The sequence below is a fragment of the Ciona robusta genome, chromosome 2 (assembly GCF_009617815.1).
Source record: "Ciona robusta chromosome 2, ASM961781v2".
In the NCBI taxonomy this organism is placed as follows: domain Eukaryota; kingdom Metazoa; phylum Chordata; class Ascidiacea; order Phlebobranchia; family Cionidae; genus Ciona; species Ciona robusta.
In genome coordinates, this window is record NC_143236.1 from 8367808 (window position 1) to 8393522 (window position 25715).

Sequence of the window (25715 nt, forward strand, 5' to 3'; positions counted from 1 at the left end):
GAGGCGTATGAATACACCATGTGTGTCAGGTGTATAAGAAGACACCCATGTTATAACTCAACAGTGAGCATGAGGTGTATGAATACATCATGTGTGTCTGGTGTATGAGAAGACATCCATGTTATAACTCGACAGTGGGCTTGAGGTGTATGAATACACCATGTGTGTCAGGTGTATAAGAAGACACCCATGTTATAACTCGACAGTGAGCATGAGGTGTATGAATACACCATGTGTGTCTAGTGTATAAGAAGACACCTATGTTATAACTCGACAGTGAGCATAAGGTGTATGAATACACCATGTGTGTCTGGTGTGTAAGAAGACACCCATGTTATAACTCGACAGTGAGCATGAGGTGTATGAATACACCATGTGTGTCTAGTGCATAAGAAGACACCCATGTTATAACTCGACAGTGAGCATGGGGTGTATGAATACACCATGTGTGTCTGGTGTGTAAGAAGAAACCCATGTTATAACTCAACAGTGAGCATAAGGTGTATGAATACACCATGTGTGTCTGGTGTGTAAGAAGAAACCCATGTTATAACTCAACAGTGAGCATAAGGTGTATGAATACACCATGTGTGTCTGGTGTGTAAGAAGACACCCATGTTATAACTCGACAGTGAGCATAAGGTGTATGAATACACCATGTGTGTCTGGTGTGTAAGAAGACACCCATGTTATAACTCGACAGTGAGCATGAGGTGTATGAATACACCATGTGTGTCTAGTGCATAAGAAGACACCCATGTTATAACTCGACAGTGAGCATGGGGTGTATGAATACACCATGTGTGTCTGGTGTGTAAGAAGAAACCCATGTTATAACTCAACAGTGAGCATGGGGTGTATGAATACACCATGTGTGTCTGGTGTATGAGAAGACATCCATGTTATAAAGCGTAATACTATATGTGTCGTATATCTAGAACCAATGGTGGTGGAGGCCAATCAAACTATGAGAATCCGAATTAGTTTAAAATGTTTAACGTTAACATGTGTTGTACTGTCTCTAGCATCGTTAATGATGAAGTATTACGTAACGCAAATGCAGGTAAATATGTTTATGTGTTGCGACTGTTGTACCAACTTTGAGTAAAGGGCGAAGGGTTACGGGTTCGAAGCTCGATGAAGCAACAGCGTTTTCGTTTAATGTAAAAACAATTTAGAATGGTATTTTAAACACACAAGTAATCTGGTGTAATTAACTAGCTGCAACCGACTGTAAGTTGCTTCTTATTAAGTTAAAGAGCCACTTTATAACCAACGCACTTTCACTTATGTTTTCAGCGGGTTGTATAGTAGGGTGGGGAAAGATGGGACGCCTTTTTACTCTATTTTCTAATAAAGAACATTCAAAGAATTATAAAACTGTATCTCCATGACTTCCATAGACAGTTGTTAATTGTTTAAAATACGATTATTGAATATTATGTGCTAAAGGTGTTCCACCTTACCCCACAGTAATATGTAGAGTAGGGTGGGGGAAGATAGGACACCTTTTCATTCTATTTTTTCGTCCAACTTGGTGGGAAGCATATAAAATTTAATAAATTATGAAACCTTATCCCTACGACTCCCATATACCGATGTTAAGTATATAAAACACGATCAGGATGTTTGGATATCATTTGCTAAAGGTGTCCCATCTTCCCCACACTACTGTACTATGCCTAACACGCTGCTAGGTTAAACAGTGATTAAATACATATACCCAAGTATTTGTTGCTAGGGTAAACCAGTAAATCTTTCTATCTTTAAAGGTCAACTCTGGGTTAGATTTTAAAGACGAAGAAAAAGAATCGGAAGAATTAAAAGACTGGACTGGCAAAGAAGTTTCAAAACTCAATTTTAAATCAATCTTAGGCGAAGAAGTGCAAATCCGAAACAGCGTTTATCTTGTAGGGGACGAAAAGAATGAAAGAATACGAAACTTGCGAAAGGAACACCTTCGTTCAAGTTGTTTGTCGACTAAAACTGTTACAGAGAGTCAGTTGTTTGATTTTTGGTCCTGGAAAGCCAAGAGGGTGCAAGAAAACTTAAGACTTCCACGGTTACTGGTGTCAGATCAGCATCAAGTTATATATTGTTCAATGGAAGGCGTAAACTCTGATATTTGGGAAAATTTAATTGTTAGTTTGGAGGAAGGGGCGGGTAAAGATTATTTGGATCTAAGGTTTGCAGGAGGTCCAACTAAAAGGTGAGTGAAGGTGGTGGGGTTATTGGGATAACTCTGGTCTAAATCCCAATTAAAGTCCCATGGCGTACCTCACTGTAGGAGCTTATTCATATAGAATGGAAAGTGCATATACAATGTTGGGGTAATGGGCCAACTGTGGCCTAAATCCCAGGTCCCATGGCATGCCTCACTGTAGAACCTCACCCATTTTGGATAGAAAGTGCATATACAATGTTGGGGTAATGGGCCAACTGTGGCCTAAATCTCAGGTCCCATGGCATGCCTCACTGTAGGACTTCACCCATTTTGGATAGAAAGTGCATATACAATGTTGGGGTAATGGGCCAACTGTGGCCTAAATCCCAGGACCCTTGGCGTGCCTCACTGAAGCTTATTCATATATAGAATAGAAAACGATATGGTTTGTGATAAAGCGATGACTCTTGTTTAAAACACAAATCCCTGGTGTTGTTAACTGTTAAACAAGATTTGGAAATATAGGGATTCGTGGACCACCACTACAGTACCATATAGATGTACGCACGACAAATACATTAAAACTTTTAGTAGCTACAATTAGAATGGTTGGTAGAATGCCTTCATTTTAAGCTGCTAAAATATTACCAAACATTACATTTTTTTCCACAGGCTCCTATGGCAATACAACGAAAATTCGATCCGGTACCGAGTCGAAAATTACTTCAAGTTTACTTTTGTGCGTGAGCCATTATCTCGGCTTGTTGGTAACTTTCATAATTACTTGTCACCAGACGATATAACGAAGCTGCACGATAATTACCTACAATTGTCACGAGATATAAGAAGAAGATATGATCCGGATCTATTTTATTCTATAGTGCGGCGGAATAACACTAAATTCGCGCGTATGAACGAATTTGTGAAATATTTAGTCGACCCGCCTACTGGCTTGTTAGGCGCTAAACGAACTTTATTTCAAACTTATAATGAGCTTTGTTCGCCTTGCAATGTCCCTTATGACTTCATAGGTAGAGAGGAAAATATGGGTGATGACGTAGGTTACATACTACGTAGGATAAAAGCACAAAAACTTAAATTTCCCTTCGATAAACTACAAAAACCGACGGGAAATTACGACAATGAGCTAGAGAATGAGGTTTCAGAAGATCTGGTTAAAAAACTTGTTGAAAAATATCAAGTGGATTATTCGTTGTTTGGATATCCAAACCCGTGGCAAGAAGTACCTTGATCAGGGATCGAACCCATCACCCTTCAGTTATTAATGTTTTCATTTTACCGTTGGCCAATATGGAAAATATAGACTGCTACGCAGTCTTTCCCTTTTTAACTAAATAACCTTACATTGACAGAGTATTTCTACAAGATGCATGTCCAAGCATTGTACCAATCACGTCACAAAAAAACAACCCCCAACCGAAGCGTAACCAAAATTTGATTCGTTATCAACAGGGATGGCTGCGTACCAGTCTGTATTTTTCCTCTTTTAGTTTTTTTTTGTTGAAGCTCTAACAACTAATCATGACTCAGATTTTTTAAAGTTACTTTATGAATTGCTATTATTATCAATTATGACGCCACAAGCTACAATTGTGGTTGAATGTGACGTCACAACTATATCTTACGTGAATCACTTTTTCCACCCAAATAAAACAGAAAATTTACAATATACGTAGCTTATTTATTCACGAAGCCAGTCTCTTGGCGGTGGGGAATTCCCGTATGACGTAGTAATACATTGTGAACGAACAAAGGCACCACTTGGTTGAACTGAACTACATAGCAGTGTTAGTTACTATCTATGGATTATTATTTACACATTATAACTTTCATTGCACGGTTGTCCCCCTGGTCTCGAACGAAAAACAGTATTATGACGTCATTAACGTTAATATGACGTCATCAACGTTCGTCGACAGTTGCAAACGATTTGCAATGACGTCACAAAAGGCACTCTAAAAATAAAAGCGAGGGCGAGAAATTAATTGTTCAATTACAAAGAGTTTTTAGATGGCACTATTACACGATTATGACATCATAATTATTAAGCCTTATTATGCGATAAACGAGTATGACGTCATAATTAACCAGCAACACGTAACAAAAGGGTATTTTGGCCCGTCAAACAAAAAATGGATTTTTGTTTCAAAACTAGAAAACGCGCAAAATAACAATAGCGAGAGTGCGCATGCGCAATAGGGTTCGCGCATGCGCAATGGTCGACGCAAAATAAAAGAAATAAAAGTTGTTTAAGGTCAGTAAATTTAAACATTGATATTTTAGTCCAGGTTCGACAAATCAGAAATCCGTTGGCGAGTTTAAGTCGAAAGTTACCGGGTTCGAGGCCCGGCGAAGCAACTTTCGAAACAAAAACAAAATCGTCTGTACAGGTGTATACACATGGGTCGCTATGGCAACCTATGATAAAAGCATTTGTACAGAGGGTGGTGACGTCATAGGTTGATTACGTCACTCGGCGACGAGGTGACTCGCGATTACTTTCTTTGTGACGTCATACGGGCCGTCTACGTCACCGACAACTTTCATTTTGCTGCCCTGCACCGCTACCTTGCGACTGCGGAAAAATAACTCAAATGTAAAAATTGGCGAAACACAAAATATAAAGCGTTGGACTTGATTCCTGTTGGTTACGTTTTCGTGGCACTTTGTCGAAAATATTACACGTAATACACAGGTGGGACACTTTTTATTTTCATGTCCCATTTGGTAGTAAACTAAGAACATTCAAAGAATTATAAAACCGTATCCTAACGACTCCCATAGACCGATGTTAAGTATATAAAACACGATCAGGATGTTTTGATATCATTTGCTGAAGGTGTCCCATCTTCCCCCACCCTACTATCTCACTACTTACGTGCCCAATACACTAACATCACCCTACCTTGCTAATATATCAGCAGCTGTCCTCGCTTCCATTGTGTTCGCGATAATCTTGCTTGTTTCGTCACCAGTATCGTTTGTTGTGCTACCGCCACCTGCCGGTTCGTCGTATGTGTCACCCGGCTCGATTGCATCTAAGAAATAAAAATGATTAAATATTGTCAATTATTTATCCTCGTGCGGCAGTGCAACAACATACACCTTGTGCCCGCTTACAAGTTACCACGTATGCAACTTTTTTATCCTCGCATGGCAGGGCAACGACAGTCGTTATAACATTAGTGTTCTGTTTCATACACCTCGTGGTCACATACAAGTTACCATAAATGTAACTTAATTATCCTCACGTTGTGGGGCATCAATAGACGTATAGTGTGGTTAAAAACAACAATCTGAACAACATAACTTGCATATGCATATAAAAAGGTTTAATTTTAATTTAAAATCAATCAAAGGTTTTGTGATTTGCATTTGTATTAAACAGGTAGATAATGCATTGTTTTTTACATATATGTAAAGCTAATCACGGTATCTACTAGATTTAAAACAGGACGTCAAAACTGGGCTTTGAAAATAATCTTTTAACGGCTGATCTGGTATGATATACGTAATGTATTTTCAACGTTTCGTCTGCCATCCTGCAAGACTTTATCAGGAAATGTGGATTGAAATGTTGGAAAAAAACAGAAATACGTTACGTTTTTTATACTAGATAAGCCGCTGAAAGAATATTTATATTATGCCAACATAAATGGCACTTATTAAATGGCGCGCCACTTAAATAGTAATTAACAATAATAATAACTGTTCAAATTCAAATTTAAATTTACCCGCGTTTTTATCGATCGCTGATTGGTCTCCGTTGCTCCACTTGTCGTAACCATGGCAACCGTCACACTTGACTTCCGGCATCAAGACACGTGACCTCCCTGACGTCATAATAACAATCGATAATCGATATCACGTGATAAAAAATCGAAACTTTGCGAAATCGAGTGTTACGTAATAGTAGCTGTTTTGGGACGAATCGCGTATTTGTAAAAGAATAAAAAATAGACAAAAACAGATTTTTTTAATGAAAATGCTTTTTTTGACATGACGTATATAACGTATATATATTTGGTTGGGGTAAGGTGGGTCATGTTTCCTTTTTTTAGCAGTATCCCATCTTACCCCACAGTACTATATGACGTATAAAGTATAAAAGTGACGTCACAACTTACAATTTGGTTCAGGTTGATTGTTGAAAGCTTTCCCAAATGACGTAATCGCGGAGAACCCCGAATTTATGGGGGAAAGATGGGGGAACCACCCTCCGAGGAAAATCGCAAAGCAAAGAACAAGCATCTGTGTGTATGACGTCATTAAATATTACGTCATAGAAGATAGATGATGATGCAGTACATGAAAAAATGTAGCACCGAAATATATTTATTTATTTGAGTCAAAGATAAAAACGAGAGTTTTTTCTGTATGGCTGACAATTTAGACAATTAGTGACCACTGGGTTGGAGCAATTGCCGTTAAGTGTCTTGCCTAAAGATACATACGACCACAATGGTAGCAGCGACAAGCCTTGAATCCATTACCTTTTGGCCACGCTAACCACTATGCCACGGCGCCAATAACAGTATGTGCCTGACCCAATGCACCGGTATAGAAACCATAAAGCATAACACATATTAAAAACAACGTATTGAATTATCTTAACACGACCCACCATTAAACAACTGCTGGTCTGAGTGTTAACGGTCCTGGAAGGTTTCGGGATGCTGCCGGCAACTAACACTTGTAAGGACTTCAATTGACTTAATAGAGATCGGTTACTGCTCTCAAGTGAATCAAGTTTGTGACGTAGCTCGGTGTTTTCCCTGTTATATACGTCCATCCTGCGTGTATGAGTGGGTTATGACGTGATGGTAGAGTTTGTGACGTCACAATTAGAGTAAGTGTGTGAGGTTAGATTGTTTCATTTTAAAACGTCTTTAAGATCATATTGTCCTACTAGAATATACGCCATGGGTGCTGCGGTTTAGACCAAAGTTGCTCCATTACCACGATATTAATTTAAATATGCACTTTCTACTCTATATATACATATATGAGTTCTACGACAAAGGATGAGCCAGAGTTGGCACATTACGCTTAAATTATATATTAACATTATCATTGAGTATTCAGACGAAATTAGATGACGTAACGGTGACGTATTTTAATGACGTAATTACCTTTTTTCCAACGTCTCCACATATTCTTTCTTTTTCCGTCGGCTTTCCTGTGCGGAAATCTTGTTCTTGATTTTCCGTCGAACCTGGGAGTTAAAACAACTTTTTAAGACATCTTCTTTATACCATGGGTGGGGCTGAAACCCGGTACCTTCGAATTCCTATTCTACATGGGTGAAGTTTATCAGTAGGGTACAGGCTTTAGTTGGTCTATCACCCTAAACCACATACAGTGCGTTTTATTCTATATGGTTGAGGTCCTACAATGATTCAAGTCAAAGAACCTGGGGTTTAGGCCAGAGTTGGTTCATTACCCCAACATTGTATATGCACATTCTATTCTATATGGGTGAGGTCCGACAGTGAGGCACGCCATGGGACCTGGGGTTTAGGTTATAGTATGGCTCATTACCCCAACTTTGTATATGCACATTCTATTCTATATAGGTGAAGTCCTACAACCTACACGTCCTACAGTGAGGCATGCTATGGGACCTGGGATTTGGACCAGAGTTGGCTCATTACCCCAACTTTGTATATGCACACTCTATTCTATATGGGTGAGGTCCGACAGTGAGGCACGCCATGGGACCTGGGATTTGGACCAGAGTTGGCTCATTACCCCAACTTTGTATATGCACATTCTATTCTATATAGGTGAAGTCCTACAACCTACACGTCCTACAGTGAGGCAAGCCATGGGACCTGGGATTTGGACCAGAGTTGGCTCATTACCCCAACTTTGTATATGCACACTCTATTCTATATAGGTGAAGTCCTACAACCTACACGTCCTACAGTGAGGCATGCTATGGGACTTTGGCCCATTACCCGACGCCCCACATTGGCCCATTACCCGACGCCCCACATTGGCCCATTACCCGACGCCCCACATTGGCCCATTACCCGACGCCCCACATTGGCCCATTACCCGACGCCCCACATTGGCCAATTACCCGAAACCCTTATACATATTGTTACAACTCCTATAATTAATTGATCGTAATTTTCATAACACAGGTGTTGCATACAATATAGTAGGTTTAACACGCTTCTATTAAAATGGATAGCGATAATTTAATACGGACCATTTGAATTGTATTATAAGTTTTATTTAAATAGCTTCATTATTTAATTGATCATTATTCATATGCAAAAGCGTGAAAGGCGTAATCAGTTTATTTCAAGCTGTAATAATGGACCTGCCCTGAACAACGTTGGGTGTATGTATTACTTTGAACTACGACTATGTAGTGTAAACGCCGCTTAAAAGAACAAACAAAGAAACATCTACGCTGGTTTGAGCTAAACAACGCTGGGTGTAAATAGTTCTTTGTATGTTTTTATACACTAAGGCGAGCTACGCTGTAGTGTGAATGCCGCTTAAATGACCAAACAAAGAAATATCTACGCGGACCAGCGCTGAACAACGCTTATTATTATTAATTTTTTTTAACTGTTTTGTGCTGTAGGGTAAGATGGCTACCGTTGGCATATATAGTATATGTATATATCATTTTATATTACTAGAGGGGGGAAAGAGAATAAAACACGTACCTTACCCCAACCCACTACATCAATAACGAACTGTACAAACATATATATACATATATAACAATATCAAACTTATATATTTATATATACACATAGTTAACCCACCTTTTTCAACGACTTTTCTTCACTTTTAGTGAGTGGTAGTTTAGCAGGTACTGGGTAACCTTCAGCGACCAACGTCCTTTTCTCATCTTCCGTTAACATAAGAGTGCCATGCGATTGGGTGTAACGCTGTAGGAGAGGGTGTTATAATTGTTATTGTGGTGATTGTTGTAATACACGTCCTTTCAAAGTTGTATTAAAAATTAAGGAAATAAGGCAATCTACCTTTTCAAGATTGTTGTAACAGTAAGGTCGGAGTAATGGGGGCCTATGGGGCAACTCTAGCCTAAAAATTAGGCCAGAACACAAAGGTTTTTGGGGGTAATGGGCACAATCAGACCTCCGCTTATGACCTTAATACTTATAGAGGCGAATTGCTGGAAAGTGGTGAATAAAATAACAGTCCAAAATATGTTATAACAATTTAACAAACGTATATAGGTCATTTTACTTATATTCTTACGGTACTACTGTGTAATGCAGTCAGACAAGGAGCGACTTTTAAATTATCTCTGCTGGGAATCCACGATACGCCGTTATTATCGGATTGTTTAAAATAGACGGTCACAGAAAACACTATTATTACGTAATAATACAGTTTTTATACGTGTCCCTATAGAAGTACAGGTTACATCCGTCACATATACGTAACAATCAATCATTGTTCTTTGAGATAGAGACCGGGTTCGATTTTTACCACAGTGAGGTCATAATAGTAATTCTCCTAAATCAGTTACAACAATGTACATTGTGACGTCAAAGCGAATTAACAAACAGAGGAATTCCCGAATATATGAAATCCGGAAGAACAAAGAATTACAGAGTTTCTGGAATCAAAGTTCGCGATGTTTCGTCCCCAGGCGACCTGGCGTTCGAATATTATGACGTCATAATAAACATTTCGATTTACGTTGTTCTACAACTTGTAACAAAGAGCGGGGTGCGCTATTTAACGCTAAACCAGTCCCATGCATTGTTACGTCACTATTCATAGCTACACGTGCATTGTTACGTAGGTGCGTCAACCATTGAGGCGTGTCAAGGTGGGACGCGATTAAAAGCGGTTTCGTGAAACTCTTGTGACGTCATAAATAGCCGGAAGCGATTCAGTTCGAAAGTTTGAATAAAAAGTTCGCGATGTCGCGGCAGGTTGTTTGTAGCGGTGTCTTGAATGGGGTTTGTGACGTCACAACACGCCGACAATCACTCACAATGTGATATTTCACGAAATTGACTCACGCCAAGAAATTTCATGAAAACACAGAGAATTTTCGAAACGTCTAGACAATGACAGCCGTGTTTGATCGACAGTTTCGCGAATATGCGAATATTGATTTCTTGTGACGTAATAAAGACTATTCAAGGAACCATCAATTGTCACGTGGTTGGGAAGCGCGGTTTCGCGATTAATGACGTCATTAACACCGAACATCGATCGCGGAGGAATATTTTAGGATAAAGCAAGTAATTACCGGGAACCTAGGATATAAATATCCACTCTGACCGAGCTAAACACGAATATAAAATATTAGACAGAGGAAACAAGGGACACTTTTAGCATATTATATCCCATATAAACTGATCGTGTTTTTAACAATTAACAACGCTCTTTTAGTCGTTAGGATGCGGTTATATAATTCTGTAAATATACTTTTGTTTACAACAAAATAGGACTATAAAGGAGAATGGGAGCATGGACCATCTTACCCCAACCCGCAAAGTTCGGCTTGTAGTACGTCACAATATGCGTCACATCACGACAAATCAATTACGAGCCTTAAACTCACGTGTTTACGCTCGACCAATCAGATCATGTCTACGAAGCTCACGTTCAAACAATCAATCGGTTTGTTTGTAATAACAGAGGAATGTGTGACGTAACAATCAAAATGCCGAACAAATCGATTTCTTAAAATAACTAACAACCCGCACGAGGGCGCTAATTCCGATTTCCGGTTCCTCACTGTCAAGTCACGTGGTAAAATATTCAGCACGGTATTATGACGTCACAGCGAAACGCGCGATTCACCATTGTTTATTTTGATTCAATTCTAAAACTTTGAGTTAAAACAAAGAAACAATGATCGAGCTTTGTTACGTCATAACACCGAAGAATGGCGGTTGTTACGTATCGAGTTCAAAATATTTTGAAATGACATAAACAAGAAGTAACATTGTGACGTAACGATGGTAATTATTCAACGAACAAAGGACTTTCGTGCCAACATGTTATTGTGACGTCACAGTGTATGATTGTGTTTACCTCAAGCGTATTTGAAATTAGAACGCGGCGCTATAATGGGGTTTGTGGTTATAACTCCCGGGTGTAAATCTACAGTACATGTGGTAAACGCGGTATAATAACAATGGACGCACTGAACAAACAAAGAAATATCTACACCAAGCGTTGTTTAGCGCAGGTCAGTGTAGATATTTCTTTGTTTGTTCTTTTAAGTGGCGTTTATTACCTTACAGCGTGGCTCGCTGTAGTTTCAAAAACAAACAAAGAAAAATTTACACTGACCTGCGCTCAACAACGCTTGGTGCAGATATTTTTCTTTGTTTATTCTTTTTACACAGAGGCAAATTACGCTGTAGTGTAAACGCCGTTTAAAAGAAAAAATACCTATATACACATTGTTTGGCGGACATTTATCAGGGGGAATTCTGCTGTTAAACGTAATAGATGGTACCGTGACGTCACACAGCCTTTAGAAACGTCAGATAAGTTGAATTATCATCAAATAAACGAACGAGCAAAACGACGCGATTCCCCGTTTCTATTTATAACACGGGAGTCAAAACGCCTTCAGGGTAAAGTGCGAAAATTACGGAAACCTACTTCACTGAATTAAAGCATTTTAGAATTCCTATACACAGTATAATGCGGATAACGTGATCATTTAAAGGGAATGTCTCCTAATTAAGGTAACGTGTATATTTTTATAAACCACAAATAAAAGTTTGGTGTTTATAACAGAAATATTGTATTTGCAGACGATTTATTATACAGAATATCGGAGATTTCACCAATTCGGGAAAAAACAACAACCTATTTTAAATTGAATGGAACAAAACTGCTAATTTACCATTTACAAATAAAATATGCACCATACACAATTATATAGAAATATATAGAACACAAATATACCCATTTAGCAGCAAATTAAACTATTGCTTTGGAATGCAGTAGTTATCTGCAAAAGTTTAGAAACATAATATATACATTTTGGTGTATTAAAAGACGTATACCCAATTTTACCAGATATTACACTGAAATAAACAGCATCGTTTATAGTGCACCCAAATCATATGTGTTATATAACTTTACAATATGTTTATCAACCTCAAAACCTTGAAACATGGTTTATAGTTGAAATTTATACAATGCCAACCTACATTGCACCAATTAAAGCAAACAATATAACTTTATATTGTTGTATTAGCTAAAAAAAATAGTAACATGTTATATAGTGGGTTCCATGCTGCACTAAATTGAACTATATTGTTTTTTATAATAGTTTGTGTTCATTTACAAAAGTTTACTTTATATATAGTTAGTTTACATATGCTGTTACTTCACAAATTTGACCATATATTGTAGCAAACTAGTCTACTGGTTGTATGTGTTTACAATGTGTTTATGAAAAGCTTGGCAACCCGAGATATAGTTGGTCCATTATTGCTGCATGCTATGGAATGAAGTGTAGAGTTACATGGAAATAGTAACAGCCGCATCCTGTATCTTATCCACCACGTGCTTATGGCTGCGAACTATGGGATTAGACTACGCGTAGTAAATTATATGAGCGTAGTAACTGCTTTAGACTCATGGTCGTAATTTTTGGACATGTGTTTAAATTTTTACCTTGGTTTTTATTTTGTCATCGATTACAAGTTGCAGTTATTAATTTAAACATGCTTAAAACAAGTTTAAATACATTTATAATTTATATGTTTATTCATGGGTTTGGTCCAAGTTTAAATTGGTTTTTAAAGAAGCATTCAATTTTGTATTTAGTGTACATTTAAATGTACCGGAAATCTTCTCATTTTTGTATTTAATGTGCATGTGCACAAGGTACAATTAATATGAAGTGAAACACTATAGGTTTAGAACTAGTTTTAAATGCATTTGTATGTTTTTTTTTAAAGATTTACACCAAATTTTAAATTTTTAACCGTAACTTTTAAAATACTGTAATATACAGTTTGTCTTGGTTTTAACGACAAATTCAAATGTACCGAACTGCCCCAACATTGCATCATACAAGAATAAATAAGTTACAGTCATTCAATTAGGCCCAAAAGTTTGAACACAGATTTTCTGCCATTATTTAAATATCAATAACAAATATATAGCATTTTAGCATTCAAACTCCATTATTCCACAGCACTTATGCCAGCTGTTCAAATATAATATGGTTTTACCAGCGTTATAACATACGCTGAAGTACACACGTGTATGCAAATTAATAGGTGGGAATTTGTACAGGAATTAGAAAAATGCAGTCTAACTTTATTAAGTTATAGAATCTACACAAAATATCCTAAATCATACAGAAGAATTTTCAATATTTTAATCAATTTAAATTATTCATTAAAATAGTAATGCAAAATATCTGCATTAAGCATTGAATATATTTAAATACAGTAGAAATACAAACAAATTTATTATTATGCAGCTACTGCTACAACGCATAATATAATTTCCAAGATCTAATTTAAAACTCAACCATATTACAGTTTTGCTACATTGCAGAAAAACAATTTCTGTCAATCAAATTTTATAGGCCAGAAATGAGCCCATAAAAAAGGTATTTGAACAATCCAAAACAAACAAGCAAACAAAACAACTGTTATAATTATATAACATTACCACAAAGCCACTTTTTGCAATTTAAAAATATACATTTGTATTACTATGAATCCGGTTTTTGTATTATTAGGAATCTGAAGTATTTATTTGTATGTTTCAACTTTACCAAGTTGGACCACTAAAGGTATTTAACATTACCCACAAAGATATCTGATAATAGTATAACATAGCTTGTCATTTTACACACTATGTCAACAGTAACCCCTAGTGAAGGGGCAACAACAGTAGCCTCTTATAGTTCGACGGGAACACGAGTGGTTAAAGTGGCCTGAGAGTAACCCATGTTCAATCTATAGTTGTTTTCCATCCAAAGTACTCGTAAAATCAATGCAGGCTCACTAAGCTAACTTTAAGTGCTACATAACGACAGATAAACGCTAAATTATTGTGGGGCGCCAATACATATATATATATATATACCAATTAGGGGGAATGTTATATGAATATCCATATAGGCACCATACTTTTAAAACACAGGGGAGGCAGGGAAAGTTAGACACGCATTCATATGAAACAAATTTTGTTCTAATTTTTACTGATTAAACCAGTGCATAAAGTTCCAGGGTTAGGCGTCTATGTTTATATCAAACTTTTGTGTTTTATGATTTGCTCATTTGCAAATTAAAGTTTTTAAATAATATTTCTTTATCTAAAGGTGGCCCTGCTTGCCCTCTGGTTGCATGACACTAGTACTTCAAATAATTTCGACAGCTTTAACTAAATCCTAAACTACCGGAGACATTTTATAACATATAGAATATCCCGTTTCCTGGGTTACAGGAAAATTAGCAACCACTGGCCAGACTGTGGTTAAGCGTTACTATTATAACTGGCTATCTATCAATGCAGAGTACTGATATATTGTTAAACCTGGAAAGTTGACCTATTAAGTCTAAAGTTCAAACTTTTAACAATATTCTATTCTATATGGGTGAGGTCATATAGTAAGATTTATGCCAGAGTTGGACCATTACCCAATTTTAACAATGTTAAATTTCAACTAAAACACAAATATAAATAATTAATTAAATCTTTGGATTCGTTAACTTAACGATTACGACATACTATTTGAGAAACACTATACAATATAGCTATTATAATGTAAGTAATTGGGGAAATATACAGGGGTTGTTAAACTCTTTAGGGTCAGGGCCATAGTGCAAAAACTCATATTTTTGTAATTATTATAAAAAATAATGGACCAACTAATGCCTGTATCTTAAACCGTACTGTGCTTTGCCAAAAGACCGGACACATATAGAATGGAACAATATTCTTATTTATATTACAACATAATTATGATACAGATATTATAAACTGGACAAATCGTTCATAAAGTGGCCAATTTGTATCTTATTTTAGTAACCCAATATTTCTTAACAAAAGCAACCATATTTACATAACTTATAATAAATTCCGCCAATCTGACCCTGATCTGGTGCTTACAGTTGAACGATTCTTGTGTAAAGAAATACAGTAAGGATCTGGTGCTGGTACACGAAAACGTAACAGACAAAAATCAAGTCCAACCAATTTTTGTATAAGAGGTGTATATTTCGCCTAAATGGCATCAACGGTCTCTTATTAAAAAAAGAATGGAAAAATGGAAATACATATAAGCTTTTCAGGGCATACCTGATCAGCGCCAATAATGGGACAACCTTGGAAACGCATGAGTTAAGTTAGAAAGCAACCGCCCCAGGGCAGTGAGCGATTAGTTTACATATCAACAAACCTGAGTCGAAGAGATAAGTTGGCTTGTCAAACTGGTTGAGTGAGGCGATACACGAAGATGGCACACCGGTGACCCGCTTGTACCCACCGATCGGGGGCTGTTGGACCCTTCTGTGTCGCTGCTGGCGCTGCTAGGCGGGGTAGGGGGGAGGTCATGCTGTATAGGGGTTAGGGGTTATATTTACACAAGTTACATCATTTATAAGTTATATTTATTTAGGTAACATTTTCTTGGTATTATAAAACTATAAAAAGTGTTTTCAGAGGCAAAATATTGGATTCATCACATTGATCATTGTGGTTCCGTATGTTTGACAACTTTGAGTGTAACTACATTTAAAAAATGTCACTTCAAATTTTTCTAGAAAAAACTTAAACATTTGAATATAAATATGATATCTAGTAAACATATATAGTTGCCACTCACCCGTACAGAAGTAAGTTTCAAAGTCAAATCGTTATCGATTTCATTTTTTATTTTAATCTTCGAACCTGTGATGTCACTCGACAAACGTGTTGTTACCTGGAAACAAATAAATAATAACAAATAGTAGTAGTATATAGTAGAGTGGTAGAGTATGGGACACTTTTTCATTCTATTTCCTTGTCCCATTTGGTAGTAAACAAAGAACATTCAAAGAATCATAAAACCGTATCCTCACGACTTCCATAGACTGTTGTTAATTGTTTAAAATATGATCCGATTATTTAGATATTGTGTGTTAAAGTTGTCCCATCTTACCCCACAGTACAATAACAAATGTTCTTCTATTGTTGCTGCCAGGCCTAATGTAATATATAAGTAAACAGATCTTCTTTTAAAAAACGCAAAATTTTAAGCAGAATTCAAATTTAAATTTAAATCCTTCAATAATATAATACTGTATACAGGTAAATACTTATTTAAAAATGAAATATAATAAAATAAGCAACACATTATACATACATTAAGCATATTGTGCTTGTTTATTTAAATATAATTTATTAAACAGATACGTTTTGACTATAATTAAAACACGATGGATCTGTTTGTTTTAATTATTAGTTAACAATAGTACCCATTGTCTATTTAACAATGGTTAAATGTGTTTATTTATTTTATTACAAATATTATCAATCGAATGATTATGACAAAACAATAGCCATTTTATCTATTCTATTGAATCATAATTCCAGATAATGAGCATTGTCTACCTGCATTGTTGTAACAATGGATTAAATATCAGATAACAATCGTATAAATGCGACAAAACAAAGATTATTGTGGTGTATTAATGTGTCTAAATATCTAAGTTACCATATGCTCGAAACTGCTAAAAATATTTGTATTTTTATCCAAAGACATTCAAAACTTGCACAAACTAGAATTTAGACCATAGTTGGCGCATTATCCAATTAACTGCCTTTACACACATAGGTAGTATATAAACACATGGGAGGCAGTAAGGTAGGGTAAACTAGACACAAAATCATTTTTCACCTCATTGCTGTAATAAATATTGATTATTACAATGTAGAAAAATCTAGGTAGCCTGCCCACCCTGCCACCCCAGGTTTGGTGCCTATGCTTTTTGCTTATATACACTATATACATATAGTTTGAGTAACAAAGTTATAACTCCAGATCTTATAGGTCCCTATATATAAAACCCACAAAGTTATAAGTACTTACCAATCTTCCATTCTTCAGTATAGTTTGCAAAGCTGCAGTTGGTATTTGTATCTGAGCCTTGTGTGTGAAGGTATTAGTAGCCAACTTTGTTTGGGTCGGTGATAGCTTTAGTTTCTGTGCAGTTGTGACTGTTGGTATCTTGATAAGATCACTGATGTCAATCAATTCATCGGCTGTTGGTTTGGTCGTTTGTTTTATGCTCGTTGGTTTGTCCGTTATATATTGGGTGTCAATGACTTCAACACTAGGTGTCTCACTACAAACGCTGTTCAGGAGTAAAAAATCATTTAACATAAATAAAATCGTAAAACACACTGTTAGGGTAAAAACTACTTGAGTAAAAGTGTCGGTGTAAAAGTGCGGCTGCTAAACCAATAAACCAACTGTTTTCCAAGAAATGATTTTCACAAAGATAACCCTCACAAAGTCTGGTTGGAGGCAGATAAAACGATGGTTTCAAATTTCCAATATAATATTACGCTAATTTTTGTGCCAGAAGATAAGTTCTTGGAAACCATATTATGCCTGGCAACAATAGCAGTGTAACATATGAGTAGGAATGAATAAGAAATAGTAGGTTTACAAATCTATTTGAATAAAAGACTGACGATGCCAATTTGGCGGAATATATCTCTTTGTTATAAAATTAGTTGGACTTAATTTTTGTCTGTTACGTTTTAGTAGCACCAGATCCTAACAGTTTTTAGAAGTTTGAATTTTATATTTTATTTATCATTTTTTTGCTTTCATTATTCCCCTAAAGGCAATACAAGCTCAAAATAAATATGACTATGAATGTAACTTAAAATAATGCTTTCGGAAGTTTTAATATTATATTGTATTATACTAATTTTTTTTTGAACTTTCTCTTGTATAACTATTATTACATAGCTATTCAAACTTTCTTTTGTTATTTAAATATTGTTATATTGTTAATTCATCATTTTTCTATTTCTTGGAAACCATAATATATTTGAACTTGTTTTTGTATAAATATTATATTTGTATAACTATAATATCTATTTGAACAGCTTTTTTTTTTTTAAATAAAACATTTGAACTTCCATTTAATATTATATTATTAGTTCATCATTTTACTAGTTTAATTATTATTTACCTAAATTCCATTGGTGTTTCCTTATTCGGTTGTTTGATCAATGCCGTTCCATCATCAGCTTTAGAAATCGTGATCATATTGTTGTTTGTCACGTTAGATGCAAAACTGCAATCGTATGTTCGTTCAGATCCGGTTTTCAAATCACCTAAAACAAGAAGAATTAATTTAAACATAGAAAAACCAATAAATTTTTTCTGTTGGGGTAATGGGCCCTGGTTTCAATCTCAGGGCTCATGACGTGTCTCGCTGTAGGACCTAACACATATAGAATAGAATGTTGGTTGTTATACAATGTTGGGGTAATTGGCCAACCATTGCCTAAATCCCAGATTCCTCAAAAAGGACATCAACCCCACAGAACAGAACATTTAAATATAGAAACAACAGACTAGCACTGTACCATGACAGTAAGCTTATGTACCATAATGTGCACTGGTTTGTCTAGCATGCCAAACTTGTTTGTTTGCATGTGTGCATTGTTTGACATGCCATGGAACTTTGACTAATTAACAACAAAAACACAAACAAGTTTTGAGCTATTGGGATCTGCTGTGTAAAATTGTAACTTTAAATAGTATATATGTTAATACGTATACATATATATATATATATATATAAATCTTCAAGAATTTGGTGTGCCGCAAATATATTCAAAGGATCTAATTACATTAGAAGCATAAGAATAACACAAAAAAAGTTTGAAAATGTAGTAATGTACTGTGTACAATTGTAAACTGTATATAGTACAATATAGACCTATAAATTATAATTATGAATCTTAAGGAATTTAATGCGTCGCTAAAAGATCCAGAAGATCTAATTACATTATCAGTATTAGATGTTGGATGTCAAGAAATGCCGGCATAAGTGACAGCATGAAACATGATGAACTGGATTTTCAGGTTTATTGAACACGTTGGTTACACCCATGTTACTTGTGGAAGTTGTGGTACTGTTTATACAATAACTCAAATACCAAGCTTGCATTAATCTTGCATGGTAAGCACAAGGGAATAAATGTTTGCGAAATAAGAGACATAGAAAGTAACATATTAATCAGTAAGTCTATGACTCACTGTATCAACTCTATGGTTAGACACATGGTCCTTTGCCAAACACGTTTATGACTAATGTCAGACCAATATTCAGTTTGGCAGGTTTTATTTTAAGGCTGGCTGTAGCATTACTTTAATTAAGTAATTGCAAACATAAGCTCCAAATCCCAGGTGGCTCAGTACATTAATATATTTATATATATATTATAATATATATATAGTAATATGGCATAAATACAATTTCTGTGCTGCTTCAGTCAAAAACATTTCAACCATCAAGGTGAAATTCGGTTTCAGGATTTTGCGTTTTACTGTTATTGCCACTCCCCTTTTAGGTAGAAACCTATGTATACAAGATACAACTTAACATTGTGATAGCAGGTACTTACTTGTGGGTTTAGAGACAATCATATCCACTGGTTCCATTGTTAAATTCAAACCAATCGAATCTTCTTGGCCGTCTGTATCATTCTCAAAGCTCGGGAATCCAATCGCATTTAAACCATAATCTGTAAATAGGGATGAGTTCAGTGGCGCAGCAAGGGGGGTTAGGGGGTCGCAACCCCCCCTTTTAAACCAAAAAAAATAAACAAAATAATTTAAAAAAAAAAAAAATTAAAATAAATTTCTTTTATTAAATCTTCCCCCCCCCCTTATTTTTTTCTGGCTGCACCACTAGATGGGTTTAATAGAATTTAGATACAGAAACTTCACTGCGTCTATACATTGTCTCAGTTGGTAACTTGGTAGCAGTCTGGGTGTTGGAGTAATGGAGTAATAGACCATATCTCAGGTGAGCCTCACTTTAGTACTTAACCTTATGGACTCTCCATTATATATATAGTTATTGAATATCTATAAACTGCTTTAGTGGGGTCTGGATGGTAGTACCCTTGGTGTTAGTGTAATATTCATTCATTGATGAGTTCATGACCTATAGTCATATTTCATATATAGTCCAGTAGTTTAACAAAAAACATTTAATTAACGAACCGTTGGAAAAATCTTCAAACTTCACAGCCATAAGTGGGGTGTCAGGTCGTTCGTTCAACAACGAGTGTGTGTTGTCCGTGGTTTGGCCACTAGAGGTCGAGCTGGTGGGAGAGAGACAATACGACTCGGAAGCAGGGGAAGCAAGGCCATGGTGATACTGGATATCGTATGTGTCGTCTTCTAAATCCTCGCTGCCCCAGAATTGTCCGGCTAGCTCTTTGAAGTCTTTTAAGTCCTCATCACAGAAAGGCTGGAAGAAAATATGAGTTTAAAATTACATTATTTTATAAACTTATGAAAAAAATATGGTTTTTGATTTTTGTTAATATTTATGATCTCTTTAGAAGGAAAATTGATCTTTGATTTTTATTTGTATTTTACTTTATAAACGTTTTGAACTATTTCATTAGTTTAAGCGTTAAATCTGTAAATCTGTGTGAAAATAATTTCTATTAATTTCATTCGACATTGTGTATTTTATATGTGATTAAAATGAGAAATTCTTTTGAAAGATAACTTTCATTTTCTGAGTTTGTTGCTGTTTTAATAGACTATATATGTATGTATGTATATATATATATCTGTTTATATATAATTATTATTGGACAAAAAAACACAAAATATTTCCATGCTTTTAAGTAGGGTTATTTAAATTGTATTACATGAACTCATGCTGAATCAGATTTTTAACATGATCATACCATGGGTCATAACTTTTCAAACAGATTTTTAAAAAGTGTAAAAACCACTGATTTACCACTAGTTACCAATTCAAGGTTAACATTTGACATATTCAAGTTCACTTAAGACACACATTGTAAAAAGTCATTCTTGGCTTCCTGAGTTCATGCTAATATATTTTTTGAACCTTTGTTAACGCATTACCGTTGTGTTATGGAAAAAAAACCTATAGAACAATTTTAACAGTGTTTAAAAGATTAATCGTTGATATGCTGTAAGTAAAGGACAACCATTGTAATATTTAAGTTTATTTAACTTGGACCCATATGCAATCTTATTAAGACCCAGACAGTAAAAAAGTTGTAAAATTTTAATCCTTTGTTAACGCATAACCCGTTGTGTTGCGTGAAACGACACCTGCATGTTACAAAGAGCCCCCCAACACCTGGTGAGAACAAACATAAATTCTGTCGCCCCAAAAAACGACAAACGCAATTGTTCCAGACTCGTTAAATAAAAGACGCCGGGTTCCTGCCCAACAATACAACGAACAAACATTGGTCAGGGACAAAACAAACAAGGATGTACCACCATGTACTGTTCTCTCGACTAACTATCGCAAAAACTTTGTTTATTTTTCAAGACTTTGTTAAACATTCGTTTACTATGCTGTGTACGAATCAACGAACAAAACAGCAGGATATGAGAATTTAAATTTTTACACCAAGACACTTACTATTGTGGAAGGATATCAACACTTACTGACAATTTGATTTATATTATATACACATATTAGAAGTTCAAAATTTAAATGACTGTTTTTAGACTTCATAAAAAGAACATACAATTTCTTGGGAAATACTATTTAGGACTTTATAAGGAGTAAAACAACAATGCATATTATCAACTTCCTTGTGAAATAAAATAAAATAAACCCTTTACTAATTTGTTACAAGTTTAAAATGTATTGCCCATTTTAGACATCATAAAAAGACATATATATATATATTATATATATATATATAATTTTTTATGAAATGAAATCACTAGTATTTAAGACTTTATAAAGTAATTACAGACTTACGATAATACTGTCCATTTTAAAAGTTGGTTTGATCAAAAATATTCATATTAATTTTACTTTTACAAGTCAAAACAGACACTTATCTGTTGCTTATTATTTCCTGCCTGACCTGAGCTACAGTAATCACATATACTTATTTGCTGAGATATCTTGGCTCATGGTGGTAATTACACTACACCTAATACTTCTATATGGAAGATGTGGTTATTAAAATGAAAGTGTCAGTTTGTAGCTAGTTAGCTTGTCATTAATAATGTGAGAAACAGGATGTAGAGTGCTGAACAGCACATTTTACGAGCACGTGTGTAAGACCACATGTATGACACTCTAATCAACTAATAGATATCTGAGCTGTTGGAATAACAATAATCAAACAATTAACATCATGATAACTAAGTGGGGTTGGTTTTATTACTTTTAAAATTAAATTAATCCATAGTTTTTGTATATCAGTTATATAAATATAAATATATAAACTATATATAATTTACTGTATATAGATATAATTGATCTAAACTATATTATAATATAGGCATTGAAGTTTAGTTGCATATGTATATATAATACAAATGTAATTGATATAAATGCAGGTACCAAACTTTTATAAATGTAGAGGAAGAGTTAGTTTGACTTCAAAACATAATCCTATTCAATTAGGATTGGACACAGAATTTAAAATTTAGGGCTATATATATGTGTTTATATATTCACAACTCTTCTTATAACAGGTTGGGAAACATACGGTATTGTAAAACAAAGTAATTTCACTTTCAATATGGTGTGGCAACCGTGTGTAAAACCCCATCTGTCCAATTGACGCAAGCCATCTATTTATAGAGTGTTAATATTATAACCCTATCTATGCTATAGTACACTCATGTACTGATAAGATTATAAAACAAATGTTGAAATATTTAAGCTATTATGCATGTACAAGGTGGTGTAATGGTGCTAGGCGAGCTTATCTATTATTTAGTAAACCACTTTACTTTCTAATGAATGCTTCTACAAAAAAAATAAACAAACAGAAAATTTGGGAAACTTTAAACAAAGTCTTATAAATAGTAATGAATAAATAAATACCAAACTTTATTACTACAATGTTAAATGTTAAAATGCATAAAAAAAGTAAATGATATCATCTATTAAAAACCTAATGCAATTTTATTAGAGCTATAAAACTAAAAAAAATCATATTTTAATATTTGATAACAACATTAGCTATTAAAAAAACTTTCAAACGTGCAACAGACATCTTTTTAAGAATATTATAGTTATTTAATAAACAAAAAAATTTTTTTAAGGGATATTAAATTTAGTTTCCCTTTTTCAACATTCTTTTTATGTTACGCCTAAGGATAAAACTAAATGAACCAGGCAGTTATTTAAAGAAGTTTCAAATATGCAACATCAAGCATAAATGGGAGTGTTGTTTGATATTCAAGTTGTCTGCATGGTTATGTGAATGTGATTGTGAATAAAATGCGTGAGGAGAAACGAACAATGACAGTGGTTTTACAGATCATGGAACATGGATGGAAAGGATTGTTAAAATATATTTAGAACTTTCTGTAGGTGAAGAAATGCAAAAATATTGGAGGAAAATGGTGTTATCATTATATTTGTGTTATAATACTTTTTCCACCTTTTTAGGCCTTTATTGTTGGTGAAACCACTGCTGAATACGCTGTATATGTATAGTAATTCTATACTGTTACTACCTATCACCATAAATATACTATTAATTGAAATTATCATAAATTTTGAATTCATTTGAACATTTTTTGGAAATATAAAAGGATTTTTAAAAAAAATATTTTTTAAAGGTTAAGAATACAGTGTAAGAGGTTAAAGCGTTTTATGACGCAACAATAAAATAAACATCCTATTTTCAACGAGCTCATGAACAAATACATCCTGTTCAAGAACCAGGATATTCAGAGACAAAATTTATCTTACAGGGGGTGGGAAAATGTAACAAAAAATCTGGATGTAAAAACAAACTTTTTTTTAAGTATTAGAAACAAAATTTTACCAAAATATTTTGAATAGAAAATATTTATTATTTCTAAATTGTTCTTACTTAAATACAAAATTATAGCATATTTTGGATGGTAATTTTACACAATTTTAATATTTTCTATTTAATGCCAGTTAAATAGATAAACCTTGGTTCAAGGTACAATAATATAATACACAGGAAACAATATCTAGGTTTTAAACAATGGCTGTTATTGTGTCATAAACCCAAATACCACAAATATTAAACACTATTGTTGTATTGCTTACTATGCCAGAACCAATAACATTATTTTATGATTGTTGCATTTTTAAATTCGATTTTTTTAAATAAGGTTTGTTTATACACAATAGTCAACTAGAAACTTTAAACTCAAAGCATAAACTTAAATCTGTCATTTTTGTGTGGATGTTGCACAAAGAAATTTTGGGCCATTTATAGCCTTTTTATAATTTATTCATTAATAATGCAATACTGATTACTGTCTGTACTCGGACAGTTCTTCTAAAACAGCAACAATGTTGGCAAGAAAAGAAAAAACTAAATTCAGCTGATTTTTCATTCTCCAGACGCAGTAGCATATAAATAGAAAAAGGATTAAATAAAAAATATTTTCTAAACATTTTAAACCAGATAAATAAAAAAATTACATTTTAAAAAAAAAAAAAAATTACATTTTTTTACGAACACTGACCAGTTTCAGGGAGTTTTCAATTATAGATACACAGTGTATTATATATTTTTTTTCTCCATGTCTTATAATGCACAAAAATTATATATTTTCACAAAACTGACCAGTTTCAGGTAGTTTGAATCCAGTAAATCATCCACACAAGACTTGTCGTCAAATAAACCAGTTTGTAATGACGTCATTGTTCAAAATCAAGGTCGGTTCCGTTCCAGGTTCGTTATCCTTAATTCTTGTTTGTAAACAATTGACTAATATTTCATCTTAATAAATTAATAAATATATACTATATATTATATCTGTGGAAATAAATATATTATATATTCCAAAGACTGCATTTATCAAGCTGATTCATGATTATGCAAGTAAAGTTTAAAGTGTTTAAGCCCTTTTAAAGTGTTTAAGTTTTACATTTTAAAACAGCTTTCACTGTGCTGTTAGGTAACTATAAACAAGCAGAGCCAAAGTATATTGCATTCACCACATTAATCAATGGGGTTCTCTATGTTTGACATCATGAATATATGAAACTGCATTTTAACATCATCATGTACAAACAAAACGCCTGGAACTAATTACATTTTCCACGCGATCAGTAAAACCTAAAACACCAAGAAACTAGGCGAAATAAATTGCTAAAAACCTGCAAATGCACACCGCAAAAATACACACCGTCTTCCTACAGTCTAGACTGCGGACTGAAATTTGGACTCACGTAATTTTTCTCCTCTCTCGTTTTCTTTTTTCTTTTATTCTCTCCTATTTTAAACAGGATACGTTCGAGCGAAACGAAAGCGCCGATGCGTAAAAAACAAAGAAAAA

At 34.5% G+C, this 25715-nt stretch overlaps 2 protein-coding genes across 2 annotated transcripts; one reads left to right on the forward strand and one right to left on the reverse strand.

Moving 5' to 3' along the window:
* The first annotated feature begins 713 nt into the window (after positions 1-713).
* LOC149740886 (carbohydrate sulfotransferase 14-like) lies at positions 714-4429 on the forward strand. Its single transcript, XM_089873025.1, has 3 exons — positions 714-1063; positions 1773-2209; positions 2837-4429. Exons 1-3 carry the CDS (start codon positions 944-946, stop codon positions 3414-3416), a joined length of 1137 nt encoding a protein of 378 aa, XP_089729151.1. The 5' UTR covers positions 714-943; the 3' UTR covers positions 3417-4429.
* LOC149740887 (uncharacterized) lies at positions 3846-25208 on the reverse strand. Its single transcript, XM_089873021.1, has 14 exons — positions 25001-25208; positions 20421-20670; positions 19817-19936; positions 18373-18517; positions 17256-17520; positions 16011-16106; positions 15585-15740; positions 8974-9099; positions 7318-7400; positions 6810-6978; positions 6313-6436; positions 5920-6018; positions 5091-5223; positions 3846-4760 (listed from the first exon to the last, which is right to left on the reverse strand). Exons 1-14 carry the CDS (start codon positions 25076-25078, stop codon positions 4655-4657), a joined length of 1950 nt encoding a protein of 649 aa, XP_089729147.1. The 5' UTR covers positions 25079-25208; the 3' UTR covers positions 3846-4654.
* Between the last annotated feature and the right edge of the window lie 507 nt (positions 25209-25715).

What these genes read in the sequence shown, in the direction of transcription:
- LOC149740886 (XM_089873025.1), top strand. Translation starts at nt 944, where the DNA reads ATGGTGGTGGAGGCCAATCAAACTATGAGAATCCGAATTAGTTTAAAA. An exon ending in ATTACGTAACGCAAATGCAG is followed by an intron (nt 1,064 to 1,772) that starts GTAAATATGTTT and finishes CTATCTTTAAAG; the next exon opens with GTCAACTCTGGGTTAGATTT. An exon ending in GCAGGAGGTCCAACTAAAAG is followed by an intron (nt 2,210 to 2,836) that starts GTGAGTGAAGGT and finishes TTTTTTCCACAG; the next exon opens with GCTCCTATGGCAATACAACG.
- LOC149740887 (XM_089873021.1), bottom strand. Translation starts at nt 25,078, where the DNA reads ATGACGTCATTACAAACTGGTTTATTTGACGACAAGTCTTGTGTGGAT. An exon ending in TGAAACTTACTTCTGTACGG is followed by an intron (nt 15,741 to 16,010) that starts GTGAGTGGCAAC and finishes ACCCCTATACAG; the next exon opens with CATGACCTCCCCCCTACCCC. An exon ending in CAATCAACCTGAACCAAATT is followed by an intron (nt 6,019 to 6,312) that starts GTAAGTTGTGAC and finishes TTATGACGTCAG; the next exon opens with GGAGGTCACGTGTCTTGATG.